The sequence below is a fragment of the Mustela nigripes genome, chromosome 1 (assembly GCF_022355385.1).
Source record: "Mustela nigripes isolate SB6536 chromosome 1, MUSNIG.SB6536, whole genome shotgun sequence".
NCBI classification, from domain to species: domain Eukaryota; kingdom Metazoa; phylum Chordata; class Mammalia; order Carnivora; family Mustelidae; genus Mustela; species Mustela nigripes.
This window is the reverse complement of record NC_081557.1, coordinates 86,522,599-86,547,842: the sequence shown is the minus strand read 5'-3', so window position 1 is coordinate 86,547,842 and position 25,244 is coordinate 86,522,599. Positions and strand designations below refer to the sequence as shown.

The window sequence follows — 25,244 nt, the reverse complement described above, 5'->3', positions numbered from 1 at the left end:
GAAGCAGCGTTTAGATCATGCTCAGGACATCTGGATCCCCATCATTTCCTTCCCACGTGTTCTATGGGTCCCCCCCCTAACATGTAAGCACAGTAAGAGCCAGCCTTTCTGTTTTGATTGTCATTGTACCCCAAATATGCAAAATCATACCCAGCACGTACTGTATTCAAATATTTGTTGAATTAGCAAATGAGGGTGAGAAGGTTTGTCTTCTCCTACCCAAAGTCTGACTCACGGCTCACCACTTAACCCGGGTCCAGTCAGTGGGTGAGGAAAGTTGTTTTATGGAGATGAAAACCTCCCAAGCAGAGGGACATGCGCCTTGGAAAGCAGGGGTGAATACCGAAGGACTTAGGGCCACTGTGGACTTGGAGGTCCCAAGTGCCTGGGCCCCATGGCCTGGTCCCTCTCACTAGAGTACGTTGGTGTCATGGTCGTGGATAACTGAGTCCGTAGTATTTGGGGAGGAAGTCAGCAGCTTTCCTTAAAAGGATGAAGCACACTATCTCATCTCCCTCCATTATATTGTGAGTCTTAAAGGATTCTTCTTGCTGTCTTCTGTTCCCACCTAGCACTTTTTCACATCGTTTGGGGCCCGGGACAGGACATACATGATGATGTTCCGGCTCTGGCAGAATGCTCTCTTGGAAAAGGTGAGTACTGCCCAGCTGCTTCCATCCTTCAGCCTAGGACGCACATCCACCTGGAATGTTCTTTCCCCTGGGGTGAGGGCTCCTTGGCGAGAGTGGGCTTCCTTGACATGGGCTGGTTCCAGAGCAGCCCGTGTGTCATCAAGGTTCTGGAAGTCCCCCAGACTTGGGTGAGTTCTCTGTTCTCCTCCTGGTGGTGTTCTTTTGAGCTGCCCAGTCGTTGCCTGGAGCAAGGCCCTCGCTGACTTCAGGCACTTCCATTCCACCGTCTGAAACATGCCAGGGTTTGTGAGACCTGCAGAGGTGGAAAGGACTGTCAGGGAGGAATCCGTTTCTATACTCACAGGTTCCTAGAGGCAGAGGCCTGTCACACCTCGCAGATCACATGGGGAAGGGAAGGAGGCCACTGTCCGTTAGGAGGTAGAGAGCATACGGGGAAAGCATGGGCAAGAGCTCTCCTTGTGGCTTTTGCAGGAAGGAATGGTGAGGCCGGGTAAGGGCCAACCAGGTTTAGGATTGGCTTGTTTGAATAATTCCATCAGGCCTTGGGACATGGAGACTGTCTCTGGTATCCTGTCGCTGGGATACCTAAGGCCAGGTAACATGGGCCCCGACTGTAAGGAGCTAGGAGAGAAGGGGCTTGAGGGTCCAGGCTTTGGATTGTCCAGTGACATATAAAACGTGCCCTTCTCGGAGAGTTGTTTTCTGTCTCCAGGAATTAGCTAACCCTGGGGCGGACATTCCCTCACCGGTCAGCAAGGACTCGGATGCCAGAGCATCAAAAATTCAGAAAACGGGAAAATAGAGTTAATATATCCCCCTAATCTGACGATTCGAGTGTATGAGGGACTCTGAGGGGACACGGATATTGGTGATGATATGGCCACATTCCTTCGAGAACTCCCACTCAGATGCCCGGGCCAGTGCGGGGGAGAGTGTTGGGAAATCAGCCCCAAGCCAGGGCAAGAGACACGGTAGAAAAGTTACATGGTTATAATTATATACATGACACATATTTATCCACCTTGACTCTTAAGCAATCTAAAGTAAACTGGGCAGACTTTATTATTTAGAATTTCTTTTGACCTGAAGGCCTATAGCCCTGGCCCGAATCCAGGTTAACTTATCTGCGCTGCGATCTTCTGCCTTTAGTAGCCATCAGTAATAGTAAAATGATTGTGTATTTGAACCTCCACTGGCAGGTTGGCATTTTTCATTCAGTTCACGGACACTGTCCTTTCTGAATAAGACAGAAGCTCTGACACAGCAGAGGTCTGCCGACTGTCCTGGTCCTGCTTGTGGTCCGGCAGGCCGAGCCCGGCGGACGGATCAGAGAGGGGTGCGTGGAGAAGGGGAGTGGTGACAAAGGGGAGGACGTGGTGAGGCAGCGAGGCAAACGTGTCTCCGGCGGGGTGAATGATCTACGTCAGGCCCGGAGAAAGGAGGAGGAGATGCCTCCCTCTGACTTGGTGAGGGCCAGCACCGGCGGGCTCAGAGGGAGCCCTGGGCTGTGCCATTCTGGACAGTTCTCCTCAGCTGGCAGGCCAGAAGCACTGCCTGCTTCCTAAACCACACGAGGAAAGGCTGATCTCGGAGAATTCTCAGTTTCTTTATGATCTGTTGATGGGAACCGCTCTTTAAGTTTGATGTAAAATATTTCTTTGTGTTTTGACTCCTTCTGTTTTTCCTTCAGGCTCTGGCCCTCTTTCTCACATCCTGACCCTGCCACCTTCTGCCCCGCTCCCACCTGAGGACTCCTCCATGTCCCTCCTGTCGTTGTTTTTTCCACATTCTGTTGCCTCTTTTCCCACAAATCTGAACCCCACGGGAGCTCACTTTTCTCAGGACAGAGCTTTTGAGGAGGGCACGTAGGCCCGTGGCGAAATAAGGAGTGGGGCTAGCAGCACCCAGAACTGTAGGCAGACTCATTCTGGCGGAGAAGAAAGAAGGAGGTGTGGAGGTAGAGGGTTGAGGTAGAGGGTTGGATGTGCTCCCCTTTGAGGCCCCTTCAATGATGAGCACATAGGCTTCTTTCTAGCCACAGGAAATGTCCGACGACGGAATGGCCACCTTCGAGGTCACACCTCGTTCTGTGAAGCAGTGGGGCCTGTTTGCGTGGTCACCATTAGTATGAGGAGGTTTCTGTGTATTGGGGAGACTGCCTCCAGGAACCAGGTCCTCATCAGAAGCTCTGTGATCGCCTTGGCTCTAAGATTCACATTGATTGATCATGCTTAATGCTCGACCTCTTCCATGGAAGCAGAACATGGGTAGTTACCATCCTGAAGGGGGCAGTTGATCCCATTACGCAGACCTGAGTTGTGGGAACAGGGCCAGGTTCCTGGGTTGGCTGGAGGCTGTATCTTTAGGCAGAAGATTGGTGTCTTGATGTGATCCTGGGAGGAGGTACAAGGAAGTGAAAGCAGCATTGCTCTCCACTTAGTCCGGCGAGGGAGAATGGAGGTCCGCTTCTCCTACCCCCAAGGAAGTCCAGCTCAGTGCCTCTGTGTAGCATGGGGTCCCAAGGAAGGAAAGGTCAGAGTCCCTCTGTTGTCCCCGCAGCCCCTCTGCCCCAAGGAGCTCTGGCACTTCGTTCACCAGTGCTACGGGAATGAACTGGGCCTTACCAGTGACGATGAAGACTACGTGCCCCCTGATGACGACTTCAACACGATGGGGTGAGCAAGGCAGAGGGGCAGCTGCCCAGGGAGCGCCTCCAAGAGGGGCTGGGATGCTGGTGGCAGCCTCCCTAGGGAGCGTTGCCTGAGTGAGGGGGAAGAGTGGGAAGACCCTCGCAGGCAGAGGGAAGAGCCAGTGGGTGGCTGGACAGAATGAACAAAGGGCCAGCAGGAGGAGGAGAGGCCGGGGCCGGATCCTGAAGGCCTTTTGGACAGTGCAACGATTGGATTTTATTCCGCAAATGGGCTGGGAAGCCGTGGGAAGGCTTTGAGTTGGTAATTGATCAGATCTGAGTTAACGTTTTAACAGGATCGCTCTGGCTCCTGCATTGGAAATAGACCAGGGAGGAACAAGGGCGGTGGGCTGAGAGGCTGAGAGGCTGTTGAGTAATTGAGATCCGATAGAGGAGAGGTGAAGGGGTTCGGGCGGGGAGGACAGCAATAGAAGTGGCAGGCAGTGGTTCGTTGCTGAATATATTTTGAAAGTGGAATCAGGTCTATTTTGAAGGATTTGCTGACAGATTGGAAAGGAACCAAAGATAGCTTTAAGGTTTCCTTGGATTTATCAGCCGGAAGCCTAGGGCTGTTTCAAACCGAGATGGACAGCGCTACAGAACAGACTTTGGGGGAAGATCAGGCAAGTTGGGTTTGAGATGACAGCTGGCCAAATGGAGATGTCACATAGACATTTGTGGATGTGAGTGTGGAGTTTACCAGGGAAGTGTGGGCGAGGTGCCTAAACCTGGGAATTAGGAGTGGCTAGCTAGGAGATTAGCCACAACCACAAATGGTTGGATGAACATAGGAAGTTCGAGGACTGGGCCTGGGAGCACTCAGCAGGAGGAAGCAGCAGCAAAAGAAATCCTGAAGGAACATCTAGCCAGGTAGGAGGAATGCTAGGAGAGCTCACATGCTCGGAGCCAAGGGAAGGAAGCTTTGAGAGAAGGGAGCGTCGCTGTATCCCGTGTTGTTGATGTGTTGAGAAGGAAGGATGGGGCCTCGAAGCCGTACTAGCCCTGCTCGAGGTGGGCAGGTAGATAGAGGCCTGGTGGTGGCATGCGAGGCACAGAGCCGAGGAAAGCAGGGAAAGTGCGTGGAGTAGTGACCCTCAGTAGTGATACCCCTTAATCTCGGTGAACATCTGCCTGTCTTGAGCAGACGTGTCATAGGTTACTCAGAGTTGTCTTGTGTCCAGGTGGGGTGATAGGCAAAGTGTGAGTCAGATGTTGATCACAGGGCTGATTTCTCCCTTGGGAGAGGCTGAAGTGTCCCTAGACAGGCACCCACCCTTCTCTCAAGAAGGGTTCCCCTTCCGGTGTCCAGGGCAAAGAAGCTCACTAGTTAGGATCCTGAATCTGGGTGTTATCACCAAAGGACACTTGTGGAGGGTCCCATCCTCATCACTCTGTGGGAAATAAAATGTATTCTCAGAATGTCCCAGGTGTTTCTGTCAGTGGTGAGGTTGGGATGGGGTGGGGTGCCATGGAAGAAAGATCGTTTACGACACGGGACAGTCATAAGTTGGGGTTATAGGATAGGGTTAAATCTAAGGAGAGTATGCAGAAAATAGGTGACTTTGGAGCCAGAAATCATACCTGGGGAGGGGAGTGCGAGGTGGGGTGGAGGTTTCGGGAATGTTGTGTAGCAGGGAGGTGGTGTTTAGAGGAAGATCCTGGCTACAGTGAAGAAGCAAGAAAGCCCATAGTTGGGGACAGGTAGACAGATGTGAGGTTCTTAGAATAGTCAGCGGTCTTGACTGCCGAGGGGACAGGGATTCGTGCTGTCATCTCTCAGCTACTGTGAGGAGATCCCCGTGGAAGAGAACGAAGTGAACGACAGCTCATCCAAAAGCAGCATCGAGACCAAGCCGGATGCCAGTCCGCAGCTCCCCAAGAAGTCCATCACCAACAGCACGCTGACGTCCACAGGGAGCAGCGAGGCCCCTGTCTCGGTATGGGCAATGGGACCTTTCTTCTGCCCCTCGTCCCGTAGTCGGTGTTTCCCAGCCCAGTGCACTCTCCCCAGCACCCCGGCCTGAAGCACGGGGAGAAGGGAGGTTGCTTACCCTGTGGCGAGGTGATTCAGGGAGGCCTCCAGGAGCCTACGGGCTCTCTTGTTCTTTTTTTTTTTTTTTTTTTAAAGATTGTATTTATTTGACAGAGAGAGATCACAAGTAGGCAGAGAGGCAGGCAGAGAGAGAAGAAGGGAAACTGGTTCTCTGCTGAGCAGAGAGCCCGATGCGGGGCTCGATCCCAGGACCCTGGGAACATGACCTGAGCCGAAGGCAGAGGCTTAACCCACTGAGCCACCCAGGCGCCCCAAGGGCTCTCTTGTTCTGATGCTGTAGTCCCGTGCCTTGGATGCAAGGTTTTATTTGGCTAGTGAGCATACGAAAACCATTCCAAGTTCACGGTGTGACTGCTCCAGGTCAGCCCCTCTATGGAGAACTATCCCAGGTTTTTTTTTTTTTTTTTTAACTGCCTTGATACAAGGTCAAAATTGCATGTGAATCTAGGGCTGCAATCTGTTATCTGTTCAGTCATTCGACAATTAGTTTTTGAGTTCCTAGTGTATACGCTCCCGGTTTATTTTTCCACTGTGCTAGACTTTGCGAAAGAGATAAAAATATGTTAAGAAAGGCCTTTGTTCTCTGAGACTTGGCTACAGAAGGGATGGGAACTTGACAGAGGAAGTGTTGGGTGTGCACTGGCGGCTTGAAGAATGGGTGGGGATTCTTGGAAAGGATTCCCAGAGAGGGGAGACACATACTCCATTGGCTCAGGGGTCAGACCTTAGAATGAAAACGTCATTCATCTGTGCCTAATCTCCATTTTCCATCTCTAAGGTTGTCCTAAAAATAAAAAGGTTTGTCTCTGTTCCCTTCTAGGGCTAAGGGGAGAATAAATTAAAAAGCACTTAGGAAGATTTGAAGCCTCTTAGCAGATGAGCACTCGTGAGAGGCAGGCCGACCTGTTGTAGCAGGGGGAGATGTGGCTCCGGGAGCTGACTCTGCTGGATGCTAGGGCTGGGGCACTGTGTGATGGTAGTACAAGGTCAGAACCTTCTACTGGGTTCTCCTGCCTTCCATGGAAGAGCTGGGGGAAACCCCTAGAGCAGGACTCCAGCCCAGCCCCTGAGGGGCTGTGTTGTGAACCTGAGAGCTCCCTGGGCCAGGTCCCTAGTCTCCCTTTAGAGAGGAGACCCCAGAGCAGTTTGCCCTATTTGGGTGACCCCTCTGTCTCCACCCCAGTTCGATGGCCTGCCCCTGGAGGAGGAGGTGCTGGAGGGCGAGGGCTCCCTGGAGAAGGAGCTTGCCATTGACAGCATCATTGGCGAGAAGATTGAGATCATTGCGCCTGTCACCTCCCCTTCGCTGGACTTCAATGACAACGAGGACATCCCCACTGAGCTCAGTGACTCTTCCGACACCCATGATGAAGGTGGGCATTCGCAAGTGGGTGTGCGGATCCGCCCTTTCTCTCTCCGTTTGAAGGCTAATAGGATGTCCCTGTGTGGAGGCTGGAGTCCGTTGGTCTCTGGGTTTCTGGTGGATGGGTGGGTTCGTGTGTCATTAGCATACGGGCATTTTCTGGAGAGCCACTGCAGGATCCTTCTCATTCCGTATTTGTTTATCAGTACTGAATGGGTCATGTGTTGTCCTACAGTCCGGTCTTGCCACTAAAGTTCCTCCTGTTGACCAGACTTGCCTGGCACCTCTGTTCTCATAGAGATGCAAGGCAAGGCGGTGTTTATGTGCCATGGGAAAGTGCCAGTCAGCCGCTTCCTGGAACAATGCGATCTTACTAGAAGCTTGCTCTAGTGATGCCAGCATTGGCTTTTTAGACCAGGCTGCAAGAAAAGGTGTCGCCGGGTCACTCAGACTCTGGAACCTGCCCTGCTCTCTAGTATTTCTAGGTAGTACTTCTTTTGGGTCAGGTTCTAGGACCTGGGTCTGGTGTGCATTCCGGGGCCCAGGGGCCTGATTTTCAGTATTGATGAAACGGGTTGATCCACGGACTTGAGGGGTAGGCTAGGACTAGCGCGTGTACGTAGACAGTGCTCACTTAAATACCTGTGGACCGTCTCTCCGATGGTCCCCTGGAGTGGTGTCCTTACCTTCGGCCAGCTCCCCCAGTCCCATCTAGGATGCAAGGCCAGTGCCAGTGATTGCACAGGTCGGGTACTGCACAACATGCACATCAACTCAGACGTGACCATTTCCCCCTCCGACGGTGCTTATCCTGTCCGGTCACGGGCACTGACTCTGTATGATTCTGAGCCGCAGGGGCACCAGGAATGTCAGCTTCTTGCTTGAGACCACACAGCAGCCTCTGTAGGTGCAGTGATTAGGGACTCTGGGGTGCCGAGGGCTTGGGGTGTCGGGACTTTAGCAATACACCTAGGAGTAGTCCCAGGCACATTCTCCTGGAGCAGATAGAAACCTGAGAAAAGTGACAGGCATTGAAATCCTGGGGGAGGCCGGCCGCCTAATGAAAGAGGAGCCAGCTCTGTGTAGTTAGAGAGGGTCGCCCTGCAGTCCAGCCCAGCTGGACATTCCAGATGAACCCATGTCCCTTTAATGCCCCTGTGCCATAGTTGCAGGGGTAACTATGTGTCCTCCGTCATGCTTAACTTACAGATTCTGGATAACTGATAGATTTTAGGTTCAGGAAATCCTCCTTCATTTTAATCTTCATCTGAGAGCAGCTTCCTTAGCAAGGCTTAACAATGGAAAAACAAGCAGAACATTCCCATAGTCTTTGTCAAGGAAGGGTACCGGTTCGAGTGAGCTGTGTGTGTGCTGGCAAAGGAGGAGACGGACAGATGGTGAGGTCATGAGCCGCTACCCACGAGGGCTGCTCTTGCCCCTCAGGGGCCCATGACCCTGAAGTCCCCTGGCGGTTGTCCCTGGGGCCGCCTGCCCTCAGCCCTCATTCCCTCCTTCTCATCCTCTTCTGTGCAGGGGAGGTCCAGGCCTTCTACGAGGACCTGAGCGGCCGGCAGTACGTGAACGAGGTCTTCAACTTCAGTGTGGACAAGCTCTACGACCTGCTGTTCACAGACTCACCCTTCCAGCGGGACTTCATGGAGCAGCGGCGCTTCTCTGGTCAGTTCCTCTCGGGACACACGTCTTTCTCTCTTCCCAAGTTTCCTCCCCACCAGGGAGCAAGATTGCCCAGGATTCATGGTCTCGCAGAGAAGCGCCTCGAGCCCTTACTGCCAGGCACCCCCCAGTGCGCCAAGCACGTGACACCATCTCACGTCACCCTTGGGCCTGCCGCGTGTGCAAGCATTGTGATCCCTGGGGTTACTGGTGAGGGACCCTGAGCTCCAGCTGTCCTCACTTTGCCTAGGGGCCATGTCGCTCAGTCGGGCATGAGCCAGGATTCACATCCAGGACGTTGCGCCTCCTTCCTGCTTTGCTCCCATCTCGCCCCCCTGCCCTTGTTCTGCCCCACCGCAAGGGCTGCTGCTCTGGCCATGAAAGAACATCCGGGCATCAGCGTCGCTCTCTGCCAGGAGGGGAGGGCAGACGGAGGGCACCCAGAGGCCATGCCTTAGAGGAGAGGACTTGTTCCCAAAGATCCCAGGCCCTCGCCACAGTGACTCCAGTGTTGCCAGCACCCCCGCAGGTGGCCCCCGGATGGCCTGTCCCGGCCCCAGGAACAATCAGCACTCTGGAGCCCTGTGCAGAATTTCGGCAGCGCTACAATGGGCCTCTTTCTGTTTTGACTCCCCCCTCCTCCTACCCTCCTCCCGGGGCCCTTGGGCTCCCATTGGCTTCCCATTGGGGGCCAGCCGGCCGCCAGTACAGTCAAGGGTTCGCTCGAAGGGGAAATTCAGAGATGGCGCGGGCCTGCCTCCCTCCCACCCTCATTCCGGGGCTCTTCTCCACCCTCAGATATCATCTTCCACCCGTGGAAGAAGGAAGAGAATGGAAACCAGAGCCGAGTGATCCTGTACACCATCACCCTCACCAACCCTCTGGCTCCGAAAACTGCCACCGTCAGGGAGACGCAGGTGAGCTGCAAGCGGGGGCGCGGAGGAGCGGCGGGAAGAGCCTCTGCCCCGTCTGAGGGATTGAGGGTAGATGGTGTGAAGAGGAATCCGGGTGCCTGTGTCGTTGTGCCCCGAGGCGGGGACACGTACCGGGCTGCGGTTTCCCCAGGTTCGGGGTCCCCCGTCTCCACCCAGAAGCCAGGGGTGGGTGCGGGGAGAGAAGGGAGGGCGGCGCTCTCCCCAGCACGTCTGCTCAGTTTCGTCCCCTGTCCCCACAGACCATGTACAAGGCGAGCCAGGAGAGCGAATGCTACGTGATCGACGCCGAGGTCCTCACGCACGACGTGCCCTACCACGACTACTTCTACACCATCAACCGCTACACGCTCACCCGCGTGGCTCGGAACAAGAGTCGGCTCAGGTGGGTGGCCGGAGTGCCCCGTGGGTTCCGGGAGGCGCCCTGCGTGTGCGCGTGTCCTCGCTCGTGCGGTCGCCGTTAAGACGGGGCTTTGGTGAAGGGCCCCAGGGAGCCCTCTCAGGAGTCGAGACATTCCGAGCCCCACGTCTCAGAAAGGGTCCGTGTCATTCTCATCCTCTTCTTTAAAAATACTTTTCTGTCGGGTGCCTGTGCACCTCCATGTCTCTCCTCCCTCCTGCCCCCGCCATCCTGCCCCACACCATGTCTACGCTTCTCTCTTCCTGCTTTTTCGAAGTGTCTCTTGATGACACGTCCTTTCTGTCCAGGCCACCCAGAGGCAGCTTCTTACGGATGCACCCCCCCCCCGAAGGGCGCCCCTCCCCTGTAACCCGTGACATTTGCCTGGTGGCAGGGCAGAAGGGGATGGTGGGGTGACTCGCAAGCATCAGTTTGCTCGCATTAGGCCGCGGTGTCCCCGAGGACAGCAGGGAAGGGGGCCAGGCAGCCTTAAAAAACGGGAGCGTTAACTGGGAGCTGTGGTGACACGGGGCCATGGAGGAGAGGAGGGGAAGGGGCTGGTGTGCAGACGGCATGGGCAGCAGAGAGACCCGTGACTGGGAGAGAGAATACTTGGAAAAATGCAAGAGCGGGTGTGCTCTTGGGAAGTGGAGAGGCGGGAGCCAGGGCCGGTGGCAGATGACTCCCCTAATGGTCAGAGTGATGGAACCCCAGAGCCTGATCTGGATGAGCAGGTGTCTGCAGAAGAAGACAAGGACCCCCGCGGCTGGCCGGCGGCCTGGCCCCATCTGAAGGAGGCGGTGTGGCCTCATGAAAGACCTGTGGGCCCACAGTCCGGAGCCCTGCTATGTTAGCCTTTGGTCTGCCGGACTGTTCTGGAAGTCCCATTTTCTCACCTGTAAAGGGAGGGTCCATCTGCCCATTCCACGGACCTCCGGCAGTGCTCAGGGAGCTGAGATGACACCGTGGGTGTGGTGCGAAGGGCCTGTCCCGGTAGAGCGGGGATCCCGGGAAACGGCTGATCTCGCTCCTGGCTTGTTCCTCAGGGTCTCCACAGAGCTGCGCTACCGCAAACAGCCCTGGGGCTTGGTGAAGACGTTCATCGAGAAGAACTTCTGGAGTGGGCTGGAGGACTACTTCCGCCACCTTGGTGAGCAGGGCTGCAGCCGTCGGCACTGGTGCAGCAGGGCTCACATGGGCTCGGCCGCACAGCTGCCGCTGTTGGACGTGGGAAACACGGAGGTGGGGGCCACATGTGACCACCACATCTCATCAAACCGGGGGTAATTCGGAGAGGAAGGGTGAGCCTGGGAATGCATCCGGGAGGACCTGAGACGTGCCCCCAGCTGTCTGCGTGGGGGCGCGGATGTCAGGAACCTATGTTTCTGCACAGTGTTGAGCAAAACCCAGAGTGGGGGGTCTGGCTGGGGGTACGTCCCAGTAGAACTTCTGAGGCTCGTTGCTGCCCCCAAGGGACCCCTGCCCTCCCACTCAGTGTCCCCGAGTGCAGCGTGGGAAACGGGTTCTCGGAGAGAGGGCTCGGCTGGCTGGAGGCAGCGTTGTCTCTGGAGGCCAGCGGGTCGAGCTGCAGGTGGAGGCAGGTGGCATTCTGTCTCGGACAGAGAGCGAGCTGACCAAGACGGAGAGCACGTACCTGGCTGAGATGCACAGACAGTCTCCCAAAGAGAAGACCAGCAAGGCCCCGGCGGTTCGGAGGAGGAAGCGTCCCCATGCCCACCTGCGGGTGCCTCACCTGGAAGAGGTGATGAGCCCCGTCACCACACCCACCGATGAAGACGTGGGCCACAGGATCAAACACGTGGCAGGTGTGCGCCCGCCGGCAGTGGGGGCGGGGCTCGGGGCCCGGAGCAGCTTGCCTGTGCTGAGTGCCGGGACCTACACACATGCGCTCCTTTTGCATCCGTGGGTACAGATCGTATGTTATTTGCCCCTGACTCATCATTCAGCCTCTGGATCCGCTACCTGTTTCCCTTCGCCCTTTCTGTTCCTCGGTCCCTGCTGAACCCACACGTGGGGTCTGCTGAACAGAAGTTCCCTGAACTCCCATGTCCGCCTCGATGGACTCAAATGAGCAGCTTCCAGGTTTTTGGCAAATGTACCGGGGAGAAGCCGCAGCTCAGGCCAGAGGTGCTCTCCTGACACAGATGTCAGGGAGTCTGAGGCAGCCCCCCCCGCCCCCACCCCCGCTTTGACATGTTTCCCTCTTTGCATCCAGCCACACACAACCTCATGTCTTTACTCAGTCCCAGCGACATGTGGCCATAGGGAGCCTCAGAGACCATAGGGAGTCTCAGAGACCGCCAGTCCAGCATCTTTCAGGCCATGCTTTGCATACCCCCGGGGCGTGCCTTAGGGTGGGGGCAGGACCGGAGGACGGGCAGGGACCGGCAGGGACGGATGGTGCCCGCCTTCTGTGTCCCTCTCCCTTACGTAGGGGATTTCTAATGTGACACGTGTGAATGCACTGAGTCTCCGAGGGGAGCTGAGACTTGTTCAGCGTCCCGGCACTAGCTGCAGACACAGCCTGAGCTGAAAGCTGGCTCTGGACCCAGCCCGGTGCGGTTGTCTGTGCCACGGCTACTTTGTCCCCGCTTCGCATGTCCTAGCTGCATAAGGCTGTTGAGTCTCTTGTTTGTTCGGTGACTTGAATGTCCACTTCGCCTGACCCAGCCCATGACCTTGCCCTTGGGGGGCTTCCCTTGCCCTTTTGGAGGGCTGGGTGTATCTGTCCGCTCATTGCTGGGAAATCATCATGGACAACTCTCCGTCATTCCCCGAAGCTCTGTGCTTGACCCCTGTCACGGTAGCCAGGGGGCTCGTGAGCCGCTGTGGTGATGGCCTCTTTACTCTCCCCACAGGTTCCACGCAGACACGGCATATCCCCGAGGACACCCCTAACGGTTTCCACCTGCAGAGTGTGTCCAAGCTGCTGCTGGTTATCAGCTGTGTGTAAGGGATCTCAGCTCTCCTCCCCACCCCTGCCCCAGCACCTTCCCTCCCTGCCCGCTGGCTCCTTGGGCGTGTGCGCACCCCTTCCCATGGCCCTGGCCTTTCTTTGTCCTCTAGCCTCCTCTCTCCAGATCACTAGTTCTGTCCGTCACTCCTTGCTGCTTTGTTTCTTTTTCTCTGTTCAATTTAGCATCTGCTGTAAGCTAGGCCCTCAGGAGGGGGAACAGAACACTGTATGCAGCATCCATGCCCTTTGCAACTCAGTTTCAAGTGGGTAAGACAGACAGGAAATTCAGAATTACTCCACTGTTGGAGAAACGCTAACACGGAGACGCCGCACGGCGTCTGAGAAGCCCATTCGTTCACGTGTGAGGGAGGTCCTGAGACTGCTCTGGTCCGGGGGCCAGGATCAGGCACTCCTGAGCCCACACTTTGGCAGGAAAGCCAGACAAAATCAATGACGACTGTCCCGGAATATATGCTTATATTGTAAATAATTTACAAGGTTGCCATCATGTTATAAAACAGTAGGCGCAGTAATGTTCCCAGGAGGACCCTGGGCAGGGAGAGACGAAGTGGGAAGAAATGCACAGGTAGCATGGGAGGGCCCAGCACGGGGGAGCCCAGGACGCTGGGGTCGCCCCCAAACTGCTGGGAGCAGGGAGTTCCTGGGACGGGCGGCTGAGCGCAGATTGCTGTTCTGCTTGATTCAGCCCGCTGTGGACCACCCCCGTCCCACCGCCTTCCCTGGAGATGGGGGTGTGCTGTGAGCATGGGGGGGCACAGGCAGGTGTGACATGGGAGCTGCCCAGATGGGGGTCCTACCTGCTCTGCACTGGGGACTGCCCTGTCTCTGGGCCTTACTTCTATGACACCTTCTCCCGACTCCGTCAGGCCCCCATAATTCGTTTTCAGAGAGGCAGAAGCAGAAGCACAGCCAAACCCATCAGGAAGCCCTGGAATGTGACAGGATTGGCTTTCTGGGTTGTCAAGTTTTATGGCTTCAGGGCCTCTTGGCAAAGGTCAAGTGTTGTTAAGTCCCTCTGCCTGCCTGTAGGAGGAGGCCTAGAGAAGAGAGGGCTGGAGGCCGGCAGGCTGGTCCAAGTAAGGGGCAGCGGCATAGGGGAGCGTGACTGTCCCTCAAGGAGGGGACGGAGGCCCCGTTAGCCATCTGGTTGAAGCCGAAAAAGAGGGAGGACTGCGGTGGGCGGCTGGAGATGGTTGTATCGTTCACAGAAATCCAGGTCAGGGTACAGAGCTGTCCGAGAAGACGCTCTGGGCTCCAGCTGTGTCCAGCGTTGCAGTAGGGAATCTGGGGGAGGCGACAGTGCTTGCTGATGTGGACCTTGGCGAGGCGGAGAACGATATGGCTTATGGATACTGATTTAGTTAGCGGTAGCATGAGAGCCCCGGGTGAGAATGAGACCATCCGAGGACAGCGCCGAGTGTGAGAAGAAATCAGGGCCACAGACGAGGCGTGGGCACCATGGGGGGGGGGGGGCGCGTGAGGAACATGAGGCGGTCTCTCTTCTCACCTGACCGCGTGTAACAGAAACGTAGGTGGAGATGTCTTCTGCCCGTGGCCTGGGGAGCCAAGGTCTCTTACAAAGTCACATACAAATACAAAGACATACACACATACATACACAGACAGCTGTGAAACCAGTAAGATTCCTGTTCAACAACATCCATTTGAGGGGATTCGTGCTGCCAGGTCTCTCCTGTTGGGTTTGGTAGATCAAAAACTCGAACCTCAGGTGGGTTCTGTCTGAGCTTTTCCTGCATGCAGACTTCCTGAAGGAGGCCTGCTCTTCGGAGTCAGTGTGATCGTATGGCATTAGCTGACTGTGGGGCTCCGTTAGATTAAGATCATGGCCTTCATCATTCAACACTTAGAGGTCTGGGCTGCAAATCTGCCGACAGTGTGGGTGGAACGGGCTGCCCTGTGTCCAGCGGCCCCGAAGCGGCTCTGCCCACCCTCCCCTGTGTGGACCACAGGCTCTTTGCTCAATCGGCTTGCAGGGGTGTCCGTGGACGTCCACGGAGCACAGGCAGGATTGTACGTACGGACCTAAATGCAGGAGGTAGGATAAACGCAGTCCACGCCAAAGAGGCAGGCGTTCAGGTCTTCTGGCGCCTGTGGGTACAGTTAGAGGCAGCGTCATTGCAAGTCAGCGTGAAATTTAGAGGTTGTTCTGGAGAAGGCACAGAGCCCTGGATAGGGTCAGGGACTGGAAACTGCCAGCTCCAGGAGTATCCGCTTCTGTAGTGCTGGAGGCACAGAGAAGAGCACAGTCTCGCTCTCTTCTCTCTCTCTCTCTAACACACACACACACACACACACACACACACATACACACATCGAAAGGTCGAAGGCACAGCGTAAGATGTTCTTTGTTGGTCCTTTTCCATCATTCTGTCTCCCTTTTCTTGTGTGTGTCCCTAAATGTCCTCATACCCCTTTCAAGGTAAAACCGGCCATCACGGGGGACTCCTGTGTGCAGGGAGCTTTCCATCCACGCCTTCAGCCCACGCACAGTGCAGCCCCAGCGGGGTAGTTAAGGGGGTTCAGAGAAGCTAGGGAACTTCATCGGAATTTCAGAACCCTGAAACATTGCACCAGCACTGCACCCAGTTCTATGTGTCTCTAGGTCCCCTTGCTCTGAAAATCATCTCTCTGCCATGAACTTGGGTCCTAAAATGATCTTTTGGCAGCCCCTGAGGCTCCCGCATCTCTTGGTGGCCCTCTGTGCCCCCAAGGTCGTCCTTACCATCTCCTGTCTCTGAGCGATGCTAGCCCAGCCCGAACAACCTCGTGACCCCCATGGGCCCGGGCAGGCATGAGGACGAGACGTGCTGTAGGGACATCATGCTAACCCCTGTTGGGCAGATCAGGCTGATAGTCCACAGCCTCGCCCTTCTGTCCCGTGTTGGGTTCGCTGGGTAGGAGGACTTGCCTCCGTGTGTCACTCTTGACCTACTAAGATCTGTTTGCAGCTGCTGTCCCTTGCTCCTTGCTCGCTGGGTCTCCTCGTCCTCGTGTCCTTGCTTCCAGGGTTTCTTCCCCCCAGACTCACGCGCTCTCTGGCTTGGTTACAGTGCAGCCCTCCCCATCTCCGCACTGGCCTGTTCTAACCTCTGCCTCCTCCCCATTTTTCCTCCTTGCTCCCATTAGGATCTGTTTCAGGTACTGGCTCTCTGATTGCTTCGTTTACCCTTCATCTCTTTTCCTCTCCATCTTACCTCTTCCCCCAGGCACCCTGGGTCCAGGGGGCTCCTGTGTGTGTCTCTTTCCCAATGCCTTGGCCCACGTGCCTCTCCATGGCGCTCCTGCTGTGTCCCAGCCCCTCCAGATGAGAGCGCCGCTCTCTCTCCCTCTCCCCTGCGCTGCAGCCTTCCTCCTCCCTCCCTCCCTGCCATGCTTCAGGTGACCAATGGTCAAGGACAGCAGCTGCCTCTGGAGGGGTGGGGGGTGACCCCAGGCTTTTCAAGGTTGCATGCATTCTCAGATTCCATCTCATGCCTGTCGCCTTTGTCCCCTTTGTCTCCTTCCCAGTCTGTTGCTGCTGGTCGTCCTTAACATAATGCTCTTCTACAAACTCTGGATGTTGGAATACACCACCCAGACCCTAACCGCCTGGCAGGGTCTGAGGCTCCAAGAAAGGTAATCCTTGCCTCTTCCCTGGGCCACCACCTCCACCCCCCCGGTACCGTGCCCCCGCTCCTGCCACCCGGTCTCCGTGGGACGGCTCCGCTGCCCTTATCCAGTGGGCAACCCTTTGGGATGAGCCCATAAGTGGGCTCTGAAAACTGTCCCTGTAGCTTTAGTCTGCTTCTGACCTGGGGCACAAGGGAGCCGGGGGCATTGAGCAGAGGACAAAGCAGTCTGATGTGACTCTCTGTCCTTTAGGGGTCTGGGAGCACAGAACAGTCCACTGAGCATAACTCCAGCTGCCGGGGTACCCCTTCTTCTGCCCCACAGGTTACCCCAGTCTCAGACAGAATGGGCCCAGCTCTTGGAGTCCCAACAAAAGTACCACGATACAGAGCTCCAAAAATGGAGAGAGATCATCAAATCCTCGGTGATGCTTCTTGACCAGGTGAGATGTCCCCACTTTGTCTCCTTGCCCTCGTCTTCCGAAGATGAGCTGCTTCCCTGTGCCCTGGGAGCTCTCCCCGTCCCGTCCCCATCCTCACCCCCAGCCACCGGACCTCACCCTCCTGTTCATTCTTCCCCTGGGCCATCCACTGTTCTGATTTTAAAGTCATCCTGGAATGGGTTGTTGGAAACACAGGTGTTCTCCCCCAGCGATAACAATGAAATTTGCAGCAAGAAAGCGGTAGGTTAGAAGGTTAGAAGGTTAGAACTCTTTTATTTTTTCCCCCCTTGGTCACCCGTGGCCATCTGACAGGCACTTAAAGGGGAGAATCTCCTTTCACAGAGAGTTGTCTTCCCAGAGGGCATATGTTTCTAGTTCCTTTTGCTGTATGTCCCCCCGCCCTCCCCCCTCAACACACACACACCAGCACACAATCCCCAACACGTCACTCTCCATCAGGGGCACAGATAGTCTGGGAAGATGACGACGTTAGTGCTGCGTCATCTCTTAGTGACATCTTCTAGTGTAGGTGCCTGTGTTCCTTCCAAAAACTGTGTTCATTCATCTCTTTAAGAAAATCCTCTCGGCGCAAAATCAACAAGTTTAGTTTCATCAAAGGAGGGAGCTTCTCTTCCTTCCTCCAGAAGAAGTTAACATCTTAGAACTCCTTTGTAGTTGCCAAGACAGCATGAGGATAACTTTGTCCTCCAAGAGAATTAAGAAGATAGGAGATGCAAAATTTGTCCAGGCCGGCCAGGCTTGAGATGGAATCCCAACCTTGCCACGGACTGGTTTTGTGACCTGGAGCAAGGGCTTTAATATTAGTGACTTTACAGTTTCTTCCTTTATAAAATAGGAATAACAATTGTGACTTCGTGGAATTGCTGTCAGGATTTGAGGGCACGGGGGAGGCGAGGCCCTCATTAATATTAAATCTTACTCCCCTTCGTAGTGTGGTCTTAGCTGTAGATCGAGGAGAGAGCATTTTCATGTGGCTATCAGGACCCAATGTAATGTGTTCTAGAATATCATGTTTAGCTTTGGAGCCATGGATTTTTTTGTTTTTTTTTAACAAAAGGGGTAAATGGGATTGCAGGGGGCTTAGGAGCTCTGTGATACCAAGAAAGGTTGATCGAATTAAAGATACACTTAGGAGAAGGAAGGATGGGGCGAGGAAAACAGGATAGGCTTCAGACCTAGAGGTCCAGCAGGTAGAAGGATAGATTGAATGCTCGTGGGGCCCCAGGGGCTAGAAGTCACGGGACAGGGAGCTTCGAGTAATCAAATAAAAACAGACCACTGACAAGCTAGTCAGGAATGGAATGGGCTATTTTGAAGGCTCGAGATTCTATCACCGGAAGTGCCCAAGAGTTGACCAGGTGGTGTCAGATAAGAAACTTATGAATGAAGTAGGAGGCAGTTGGACTGAACGACCGGGTTCTCTTACAACTCCAGAAGCCGGTGTCAGGTTGGGGCCCCTTATATTGGAGCAGGGAGCGGTCAGGTGTATAGGGTGGAGGACTCAACTCTATGACTCAACTCTATGAGTGTTAGGATAGGTGTTTTGTTTCATTCCCTTTATTTATTTTATTTTACTTTTTTAAAGATTCTTATTTATTTATTAGAGCAGGAGAGTGAGCTCAAGCAGGGGGAGCAGGAGAGGGAGAAGCAGACTTCCTGCTCAGCAGGGACTCGATCCCCGCTGTAGGACTTGATCCTAGAACACTGAGATCATGCCCTGAGCCGAAGGCTGACGCTTAGCAGACTGACACCCCCCAGATGCCCGTTTCATTCCCTTTAAAAGTAACTTCAGGAAGATTAATAACAGACCCCTTTGGAGCATCCCTACAGAGCGAAGGGTGTATAGAAGAACCACAGAGAAAGAAGAAAACTAGATTAGGCAGAGGGACAGAGGATTTCAAAATCCATAGCCATGTGCCCATGAAATGTTAGCCGTGTTGTCCCAGGGCAGCTTAGGTCAAGGTGGTATGTAAAAGTGTTGTGGTATGACAGACCCATCAGGATTCTGCTGCTGGGACTCTGCCCCATTTAGACTCCTGACCATGACCTGACAGTGTTCGTGTGCCTCTTCCTTCATGGAGGTTAAGAAATTTAGTTAAGGTTAATGCATGATGTGGGTACAGCTAGAAGTCTGTTCGGTTGTCAGGTCTCTGCTTGGCACCCAAGGTGTCTGTTGCTGTCCACCACACATGAAACAAAATGATTCCAGATGACCCTAGTGTGGAGTCCCAACAAGTGGTTTACGAGCGGCCAGGAAAAAGAAAGCGGATGGTGAGCTAGAGAATGTTTGGACTCGTTCTGGACCTTAACGATGGGTGAGATTGGAATAGGCAAGAGAGACGAGAGCCCCAAGCTGGGAAAATAAGGCGGCAAAATGCACAAGACGGGAGTATGTGGTCTTCAGGCTTGATGGGGAAACCACCTGGAATGAGTAGAAGACAGCCTCGTGGGGCTCCTTATAGCAGTGGAATGCTTTGAGAAATGTTTTCTTTTTTGAAAGAGAGAATTTTTTTTTTCCCAAGATTTTTTTTGAGTGAGAGAGAGAGATCACAAGCAGGGGGGACAGGTAGAGGGAGAAGCAGACTTCTCACTGAGCAGGGACCCCGATGTGGGGCTCGATCCCAGGACCCTGGGATCATGACCTGAGCTGAAGGCAGACTCTTAACCCACTGAGTCACCCAGGAACCCTGAGAGAGAGAGAGAGAATTCTTTTTTTTTTTCCCTAAAAATTGTATTCATTTATTTAACAGAGAGAGAGAGACAGAGAACACAAGCAGGGGGAGCAGCAGAGGGAGAGGGAGAAGCAGGCTTCCCGCCAAGCAGGGAGCCCGATGTGGGGCTTGATCCTAGGACCTTGGGATCATGACCTGAGCTGAAAGCAGACGCTTAATGACTGAGCCACCCAGGTGCCCTGAGAGAGAGAGAAAGAGAGAGAGAGAGAATTCTTAATCAAGAAACACAGGGGCCACAAATCATTAAGACACAGGGAACCTCACCCCAAGGGTTCCCAGTGCTAGACCGGCTGTCCCCTTTCTGCTGGAGGCAGCATCCTAGGAGAATCCCCCTTGTCTTAGGGGCCCAGCTCCCTGGAGCTCGATGTTGTGCTAGGGGACCCGCCCTTGGTGGGCGTGGTGGAGAAGCCCACTGAGGGCACCAACGCGGGGCTGGGCTGGCTTCCCTGTCTTCCAGATGAAGGACTCGCTTATCAATCTCCAGAACGGCATCAGGTCCCGAGACTACACGTCAGAAAGTGAAGAGAAGAGGAACCGCTATCACTGACAAGGCAGGAGCAGGGGGGGCTGCGAGAGGCCCGTGCAATACGTGTACATAGACCGTATAAATAGATATATATAAATATATATATATACAGAATATAAATATATATATATTATATACAGATTTTAAAAAGAGATAATGCCTATGTACCAGGGAGAAGGAGCGGGCCCGCCTCCTGTGCTGGTCGGCGGAGGGGCCGAGGAGGGCAGGGACCACCTCTCAGCACCGACCTCCCCTGATCCTCCCCCCCCCCCCCCCCTGCCCCCGCCCTTCCCCTCCTGGCCGTTCCAGGCTCTGAGAAGGGAAATGTTGTTGAGCCAAAGTCATGCCTGTGAAGACCCTGGGGTCTCGAAGTCTCAAGGGGCTTAAGGTGCTTCATTCCCGAATCCCCTTCTTGATTTGTTTCCAAAATAAAAGAGAATTTTTTCTTCCCTACCCCACGCTTCCCCAGGTGTTCTCTTGTGAACAGGAAGCATCGAGGGCAAGAGCCCAGTCTAAACTCTGCCACCTGAGCCCCGCCCCTCCCCCCACCCCGCTGTCTATGGACCACGCGCCCCCAGCGAGGCGGAGGGCTGGAAAGCTGGGAAGGCTGCCCCTGTGGGACTGGGCCTTGAGCTGCAGGCTCCCGAGGACACGTGTGCAGGATGGTGTCCTCCTCCCTCACCCCTGCACCTTCCCCTGACCCCTGTAGGGTGTGGACCCAATAAGGGCTGGGAATTTCTTACTTTCCCACCCCCTTCCCCCTTCTCTCTGGTCTTCTCCCAGGCTGGATCTGGGTGAAGTGTCACTTTTTAGTGCCTAAAGCCCTATTTTTTTCTCTGTGCCCTAAGAGCACATCGTTTATTAGCCAGGATGGAGCATTTTGGATCTCATTAAACCCCTTTCCAAGTGGTTATGAGCCAGCCAGGCCTGTGGCTCTAATTTCTTCACTTTGAGCTGTCAGTTTGATTTCCGGGACGAGTCAGGGTGTCCTAGGGGCGTCCAGGGTTGGAGGGAGGGAGTGCGCTAGCACTGTACAGTCAGATCGTAGGTTCGCAGAGAACGCCATAGGAATAGTGAGCACCGATCTCCAAGCGCTCACTTGGCTGCCAGCATCCTTTACTTATAAGGGAAGGTCTGACTTTGATTAAGGGAGACAACAAAGACACTCCGCGCAGGGTAGGAGACCTAGGCTTTTGGAAGGAACTCATTGGGCAAAGGTGCATTGCATTTGTGCAGGAAGAGGCCAGACTGAGCCTCTGCGCCACGTGGAGGCCATTCCAAATCCCGTTCCTCAGACTTGGGAGTGGAAGTTGTGGCAGAGGTGGCAAAGCCTTCTCTAGCCTCTGGCCCCAGAGAGGTACGAGACTGCTCAGGAGGAGAGAGAAGACCTTTGGTTAGCAGAGTGAGTCATCCAGGGCCAGTTGGGAGTTGGCTCCCTCGGACACGGGCATTTATCTGACCTTGTGGGGGCCTTCTGGGCGCGATTAGCATTTTTCATTCATTTAACTGCTATTCCTCTGTGTAATGATGAGAGGAATCCTGCCGGCCCCTCGGATCCTCAGTTGGGAAAGGATCATACTAGTTTGGCCGGGAAGACTCAGATTGCTTGTTCTCCTGGGGGTCCTCTTGACAGAGGAGGCCATCGGAAAGGAGGATTTTATCGCTGATCTAGCCACAAAGAAAAGCAAGTAGTCGTCTTCTGTTGGAATGGCCTGAGCATCCCCCTTTGACAATCAAAGACAGCTTTTGACTTCTCAGTCTGAGAATATCCTGCCTAAGGGCAGGATCGGAAGAAAAATGCCTCAGGGGAGTAGCCTGAGAATCAGCTAGAATGGATTTCCCTTCTCTAGGAGAGGAGATTCCAGGGCTGGAATCATGCCTGTGCAGGGTGCATGTGCCAGGTCACCGGGGGAGGGGGGGGCGGGTCACTCCTCATCCTTGTCCAGGACTTGGATCAGGAGACACGCAGTGATGGTCAGGGCTTGTGGGCTCCGAGCCAGAGGAGGAGGAGGAACAGTGCAGACTGCTAGAAATTTTCCTGCTGCAGGATCCAGAGGCCAACATTATTCTCAGAAACTTTTGAAAGCAAAAGTGATAAATTCTCTCCTTTATTCCATTCATAATTTAATACTTATTTAAATCACCCAGTTGTTGATGGTCCCATGGTGGGACCTTTGGGGTGACTTCCAATGGTTTCTCTACTGGGAGTAAAGTGATCTAAGGGGGCTTGGCCGCACAGAGCTGTTTGCTTTTGCTTTACCTCTTCGGCCATCCCAGGGAGGAGGAGGTGACAGGAAGGGAGATGCTTAGTATATCCAAGGAACCCTGGGGGGTTGAACCCAGGACACACTGTGTACACATGGGGAAGGTCCCTCGGCCTACCTCATTCCTAAGAATCATGGATCTCTTGTGAGCACTCTGTTCTAATACTGTTTTTAACTTTCAAAGCAGAAGACCCAACCCTTTTATTCACTCCCGAACAAAACCTTCCCCCCATATTCAGTAACCTGTCCAAGGAAGCTCACCTTTGCAGATTAAGTCTGGGAGTGAAACTGATCAGTAACATTGTTGCTCGAGCCCAGCAGCTTGGCTCATAGCTGTTCCCGGGAGCGTGAGAACCACATCCTTTATGTAATTACTTCTAGCCTGTGCTTTGTTTTTGTTCACGTAAGGACCCTGGTCACATGGGAATCTTTCCTCGAGGATTCCTGGGGTCACATTTGAGAGCTTGCATTCAAAAGATGCTGCAGCATCTCTGACCAGGTGGCAGTGAGCTACAGGGTCTGTACTTCCACTCCAGCTCCCTTGAAGGAATTATGGCCTTGGAGAACCCAGTCACATCTGCAACGCCTCGCTTCCCCCCTTCACCTCCCTGGGACAAGGGCAGCAGGATCAGCAGCTTTAGAAGCTCTCTGTTAGAGCACTGGGATAATTTAGGAGATCTGGGCCCAAATCCTGGCTCTTCTCTTGGACAAGTCACTTCCCTTACCTGAGTTGCTGTGTCCTCCTTTGTAATGGGAAGGGGGCTGAGCTGGACCCTCTCTAAGATAGGTTCTAATGTGGACATTGTCTTGGAGGCTGTGGTGGAGACTGGCAAGGTAGGGCTTTCTCAAACTTGGAGAGAACAAGCCTTCTGGGCTAGAGCTTCCTGGTGTGTAGATGAGTAGTAGGGCAGTGTCAGGGTTCCTGGGAAATCCAGGATAGATAAACTTTCTTCTTTATGAGCCAGCAGGACTAAGGAGGCCTAGTGAGGTAGGGAGAAGGAGATCAGGTGTGCTGTATTTCCCAGTATGAACCTAGGAGGGTGTGTCTTCCTTTGTCGGCCTAGTCTTAGCTTGGGAAGGGACTTTCTCTAAACTAGGAGGAGGAGGATAATGGCAAGAAAGGCACCATCTTGGATTAATATAAGTTCATCTTTTGTCTCTAGGCTGTGAAGCCTTTCATCTGTCCATCCTTCCTCCTCCTCACTAGAAGAAACACTGGAGAGAAGTCATTCCTGGTCCTAGTACTTCTCTTTTGACTCAGTTCAAACCTTGTTGGGGTTTTGATTAATTGTGAAGCTTTAGCTAAAATCCTGGGGTTGTCATAGAGCACTGACCCTAAGAGCCTGGGATTACAGGAACGGGGAGAGGGATCAAGAAACCTCAAGAAGAATGCTTTGCTAGAAATGGCTTCTCTCCCTGTCCCTGTCCTGACGCAAGCGTGGACCATGTCTAAAATCATTTCTGGGCAGCATCTCTAGGGTGAAGTCTTGGAGAAAGGACCAGGGAGAAGAATCTTTCTGGACTGTGGGCTCAGAAGGCTGTTCTCTGTGCCATACTATGCTGCTGCTTTAGCTCTGCAGGACAGCCAGAGCGAGCCCCTTCCTCCCTAGGGCCCCCAGGTGGCAGGGCTGTGATCTCCCTCCCCACACCCCCTGGACCTCACCTGCCCACTCCAGTAGGAAACTTGAGAGCCTGTCTTCCTGACTCTCTCCTCCCCCCGCCCCTTGTCTCTAGGCTGTGGGACAATCCTCCCATCCACCACTTGACATCCTTGACCCTCATCCCCCCATCTCCAGCAGGCTGGCCCCCCTCCCTCCACCTCTATGTTTTCTTCCAGAAGATGCGTTTTTGGGTCCGAGTGGAGCGTTTTTCTGGAAGGCCGTCTCTTAACACCCCCTGCTTCCCTGATGTGAAGCAGGGATTTGCACAAGGTGTAGAGAGCACCCCTTCCCACCTCTCTGCCCGGCCTTGTTACCTCACTCCTGCTCCAGCCATGGCTGTGACAGGCCCAGCCAGCTCCCTGGCTCGGTGTTGGGTGCGACAGCTCAGGGGTCTTGGGCATTGTATTCTGTTGTGACTTGAGGTCCTCAGCAGGCCTGGGAGCCTGGACTGGAACCTCGGCCACTGGCGGGAAGCACCTTGCCTGCCAAGAAGAGCCGATGCCAGACGATGTACCCAGCATGTGAAAGCGTAAAGAATACTGTCATCTGTGCCCCGTGGCCTCCTGGCTTCTCACAACACAGTGAGACGCTGCAGAAACAAGATGGCGGCCTCTGCTCCAGGCGAGACAGCTGGCTCTGTCTGGGGAGTTGGCCCTGAGCTTGGGTGCCACGTGCTGAGATTGCATAATGAAAGCAACCATTTTTGCCAACAGTAGTGTGGCTCCCCACATTTCCCTGTCCTGCACTCTAGGCCCAGACCACTCTCTGCATGGACCAGGTCACCTTCCCAAACCCATGGTGCTTTTCCCCCAACCCCCACTCAACCTAGACTCCAAGGTGGGGAGAGATGATTCAGAGGCCCCAGTGGCCCCGGGATAATCCTGACAATGGGTGGAGTGGGTGAGGCAGAGGGAGCAGCCCCCAGCACCTGCATGGGGCCATATATGGAAAAGAACACCGGTCGACTGCAGTTGAGTTGTCTGGCCATCTGTATTTGGATCTAGAACTGTACTTTGCCTGGCGCTGTGCGCAAGGTCTGAAAACTTACCTGCTATTACCTAGAACCATACACGGCTTCCCAGCCAGATCTTCATGTAAAGTAGCTAGAGCCATGGAAGTACAGTATGAATTAAAAGAAAAAAGTATTGAACTACAAATAATAAATGGTGTGTGTGTTTATTGCTCGATTCATTAGTGCTCATCACC

At 54.2% G+C, this 25,244-nt stretch overlaps 1 protein-coding gene across 18 annotated transcripts in view; it reads left to right on the top strand.

Moving 5' to 3' along the window:
* The window catches only part of GRAMD1B (GRAM domain containing 1B), a 242,496-nt gene extending 217,304 nt beyond the window's left edge, over window positions 1-25,192 (top strand). For 14 of the 18 annotated variants that reach the window (XM_059414887.1, XM_059414871.1, XM_059414833.1 and 11 more), the window contains 13 exons: window positions 573-653; window positions 3,213-3,328; window positions 5,123-5,279; window positions 6,579-6,768; window positions 8,292-8,435; window positions 9,231-9,349; window positions 9,607-9,749; window positions 10,811-10,914; window positions 11,387-11,590; window positions 12,644-12,734; window positions 16,291-16,398; window positions 16,645-16,834; window positions 20,045-20,200. In XM_059414887.1, coding sequence (XP_059270870.1) covers window positions 573-653; window positions 3,213-3,328; window positions 5,123-5,279; window positions 6,579-6,768; window positions 8,292-8,435; window positions 9,231-9,349; window positions 9,607-9,749; window positions 10,811-10,914; window positions 11,387-11,590; window positions 12,644-12,734; window positions 16,291-16,398; window positions 16,645-16,834; window positions 20,045-20,134 — 1,737 coding nt within the window. In that variant the 3' untranslated portion in view covers window positions 20,135-20,200. Of the gene's footprint in view, window positions 1-572; window positions 654-3,212; window positions 3,329-5,122; window positions 5,280-6,578; window positions 6,769-8,291; window positions 8,436-9,230; window positions 9,350-9,606; window positions 9,750-10,810; window positions 10,915-11,386; window positions 11,591-12,643; window positions 12,735-16,290; window positions 16,399-16,644; window positions 16,835-20,044; window positions 20,201-23,540 lie in introns of those variants that run through there. The other 4 variants (XM_059414852.1, XM_059414843.1, XM_059414825.1 and 1 more) reach the window with 2 other exon arrangements.
* Window positions 25,193-25,244: the final 52 nt, after the last annotated feature.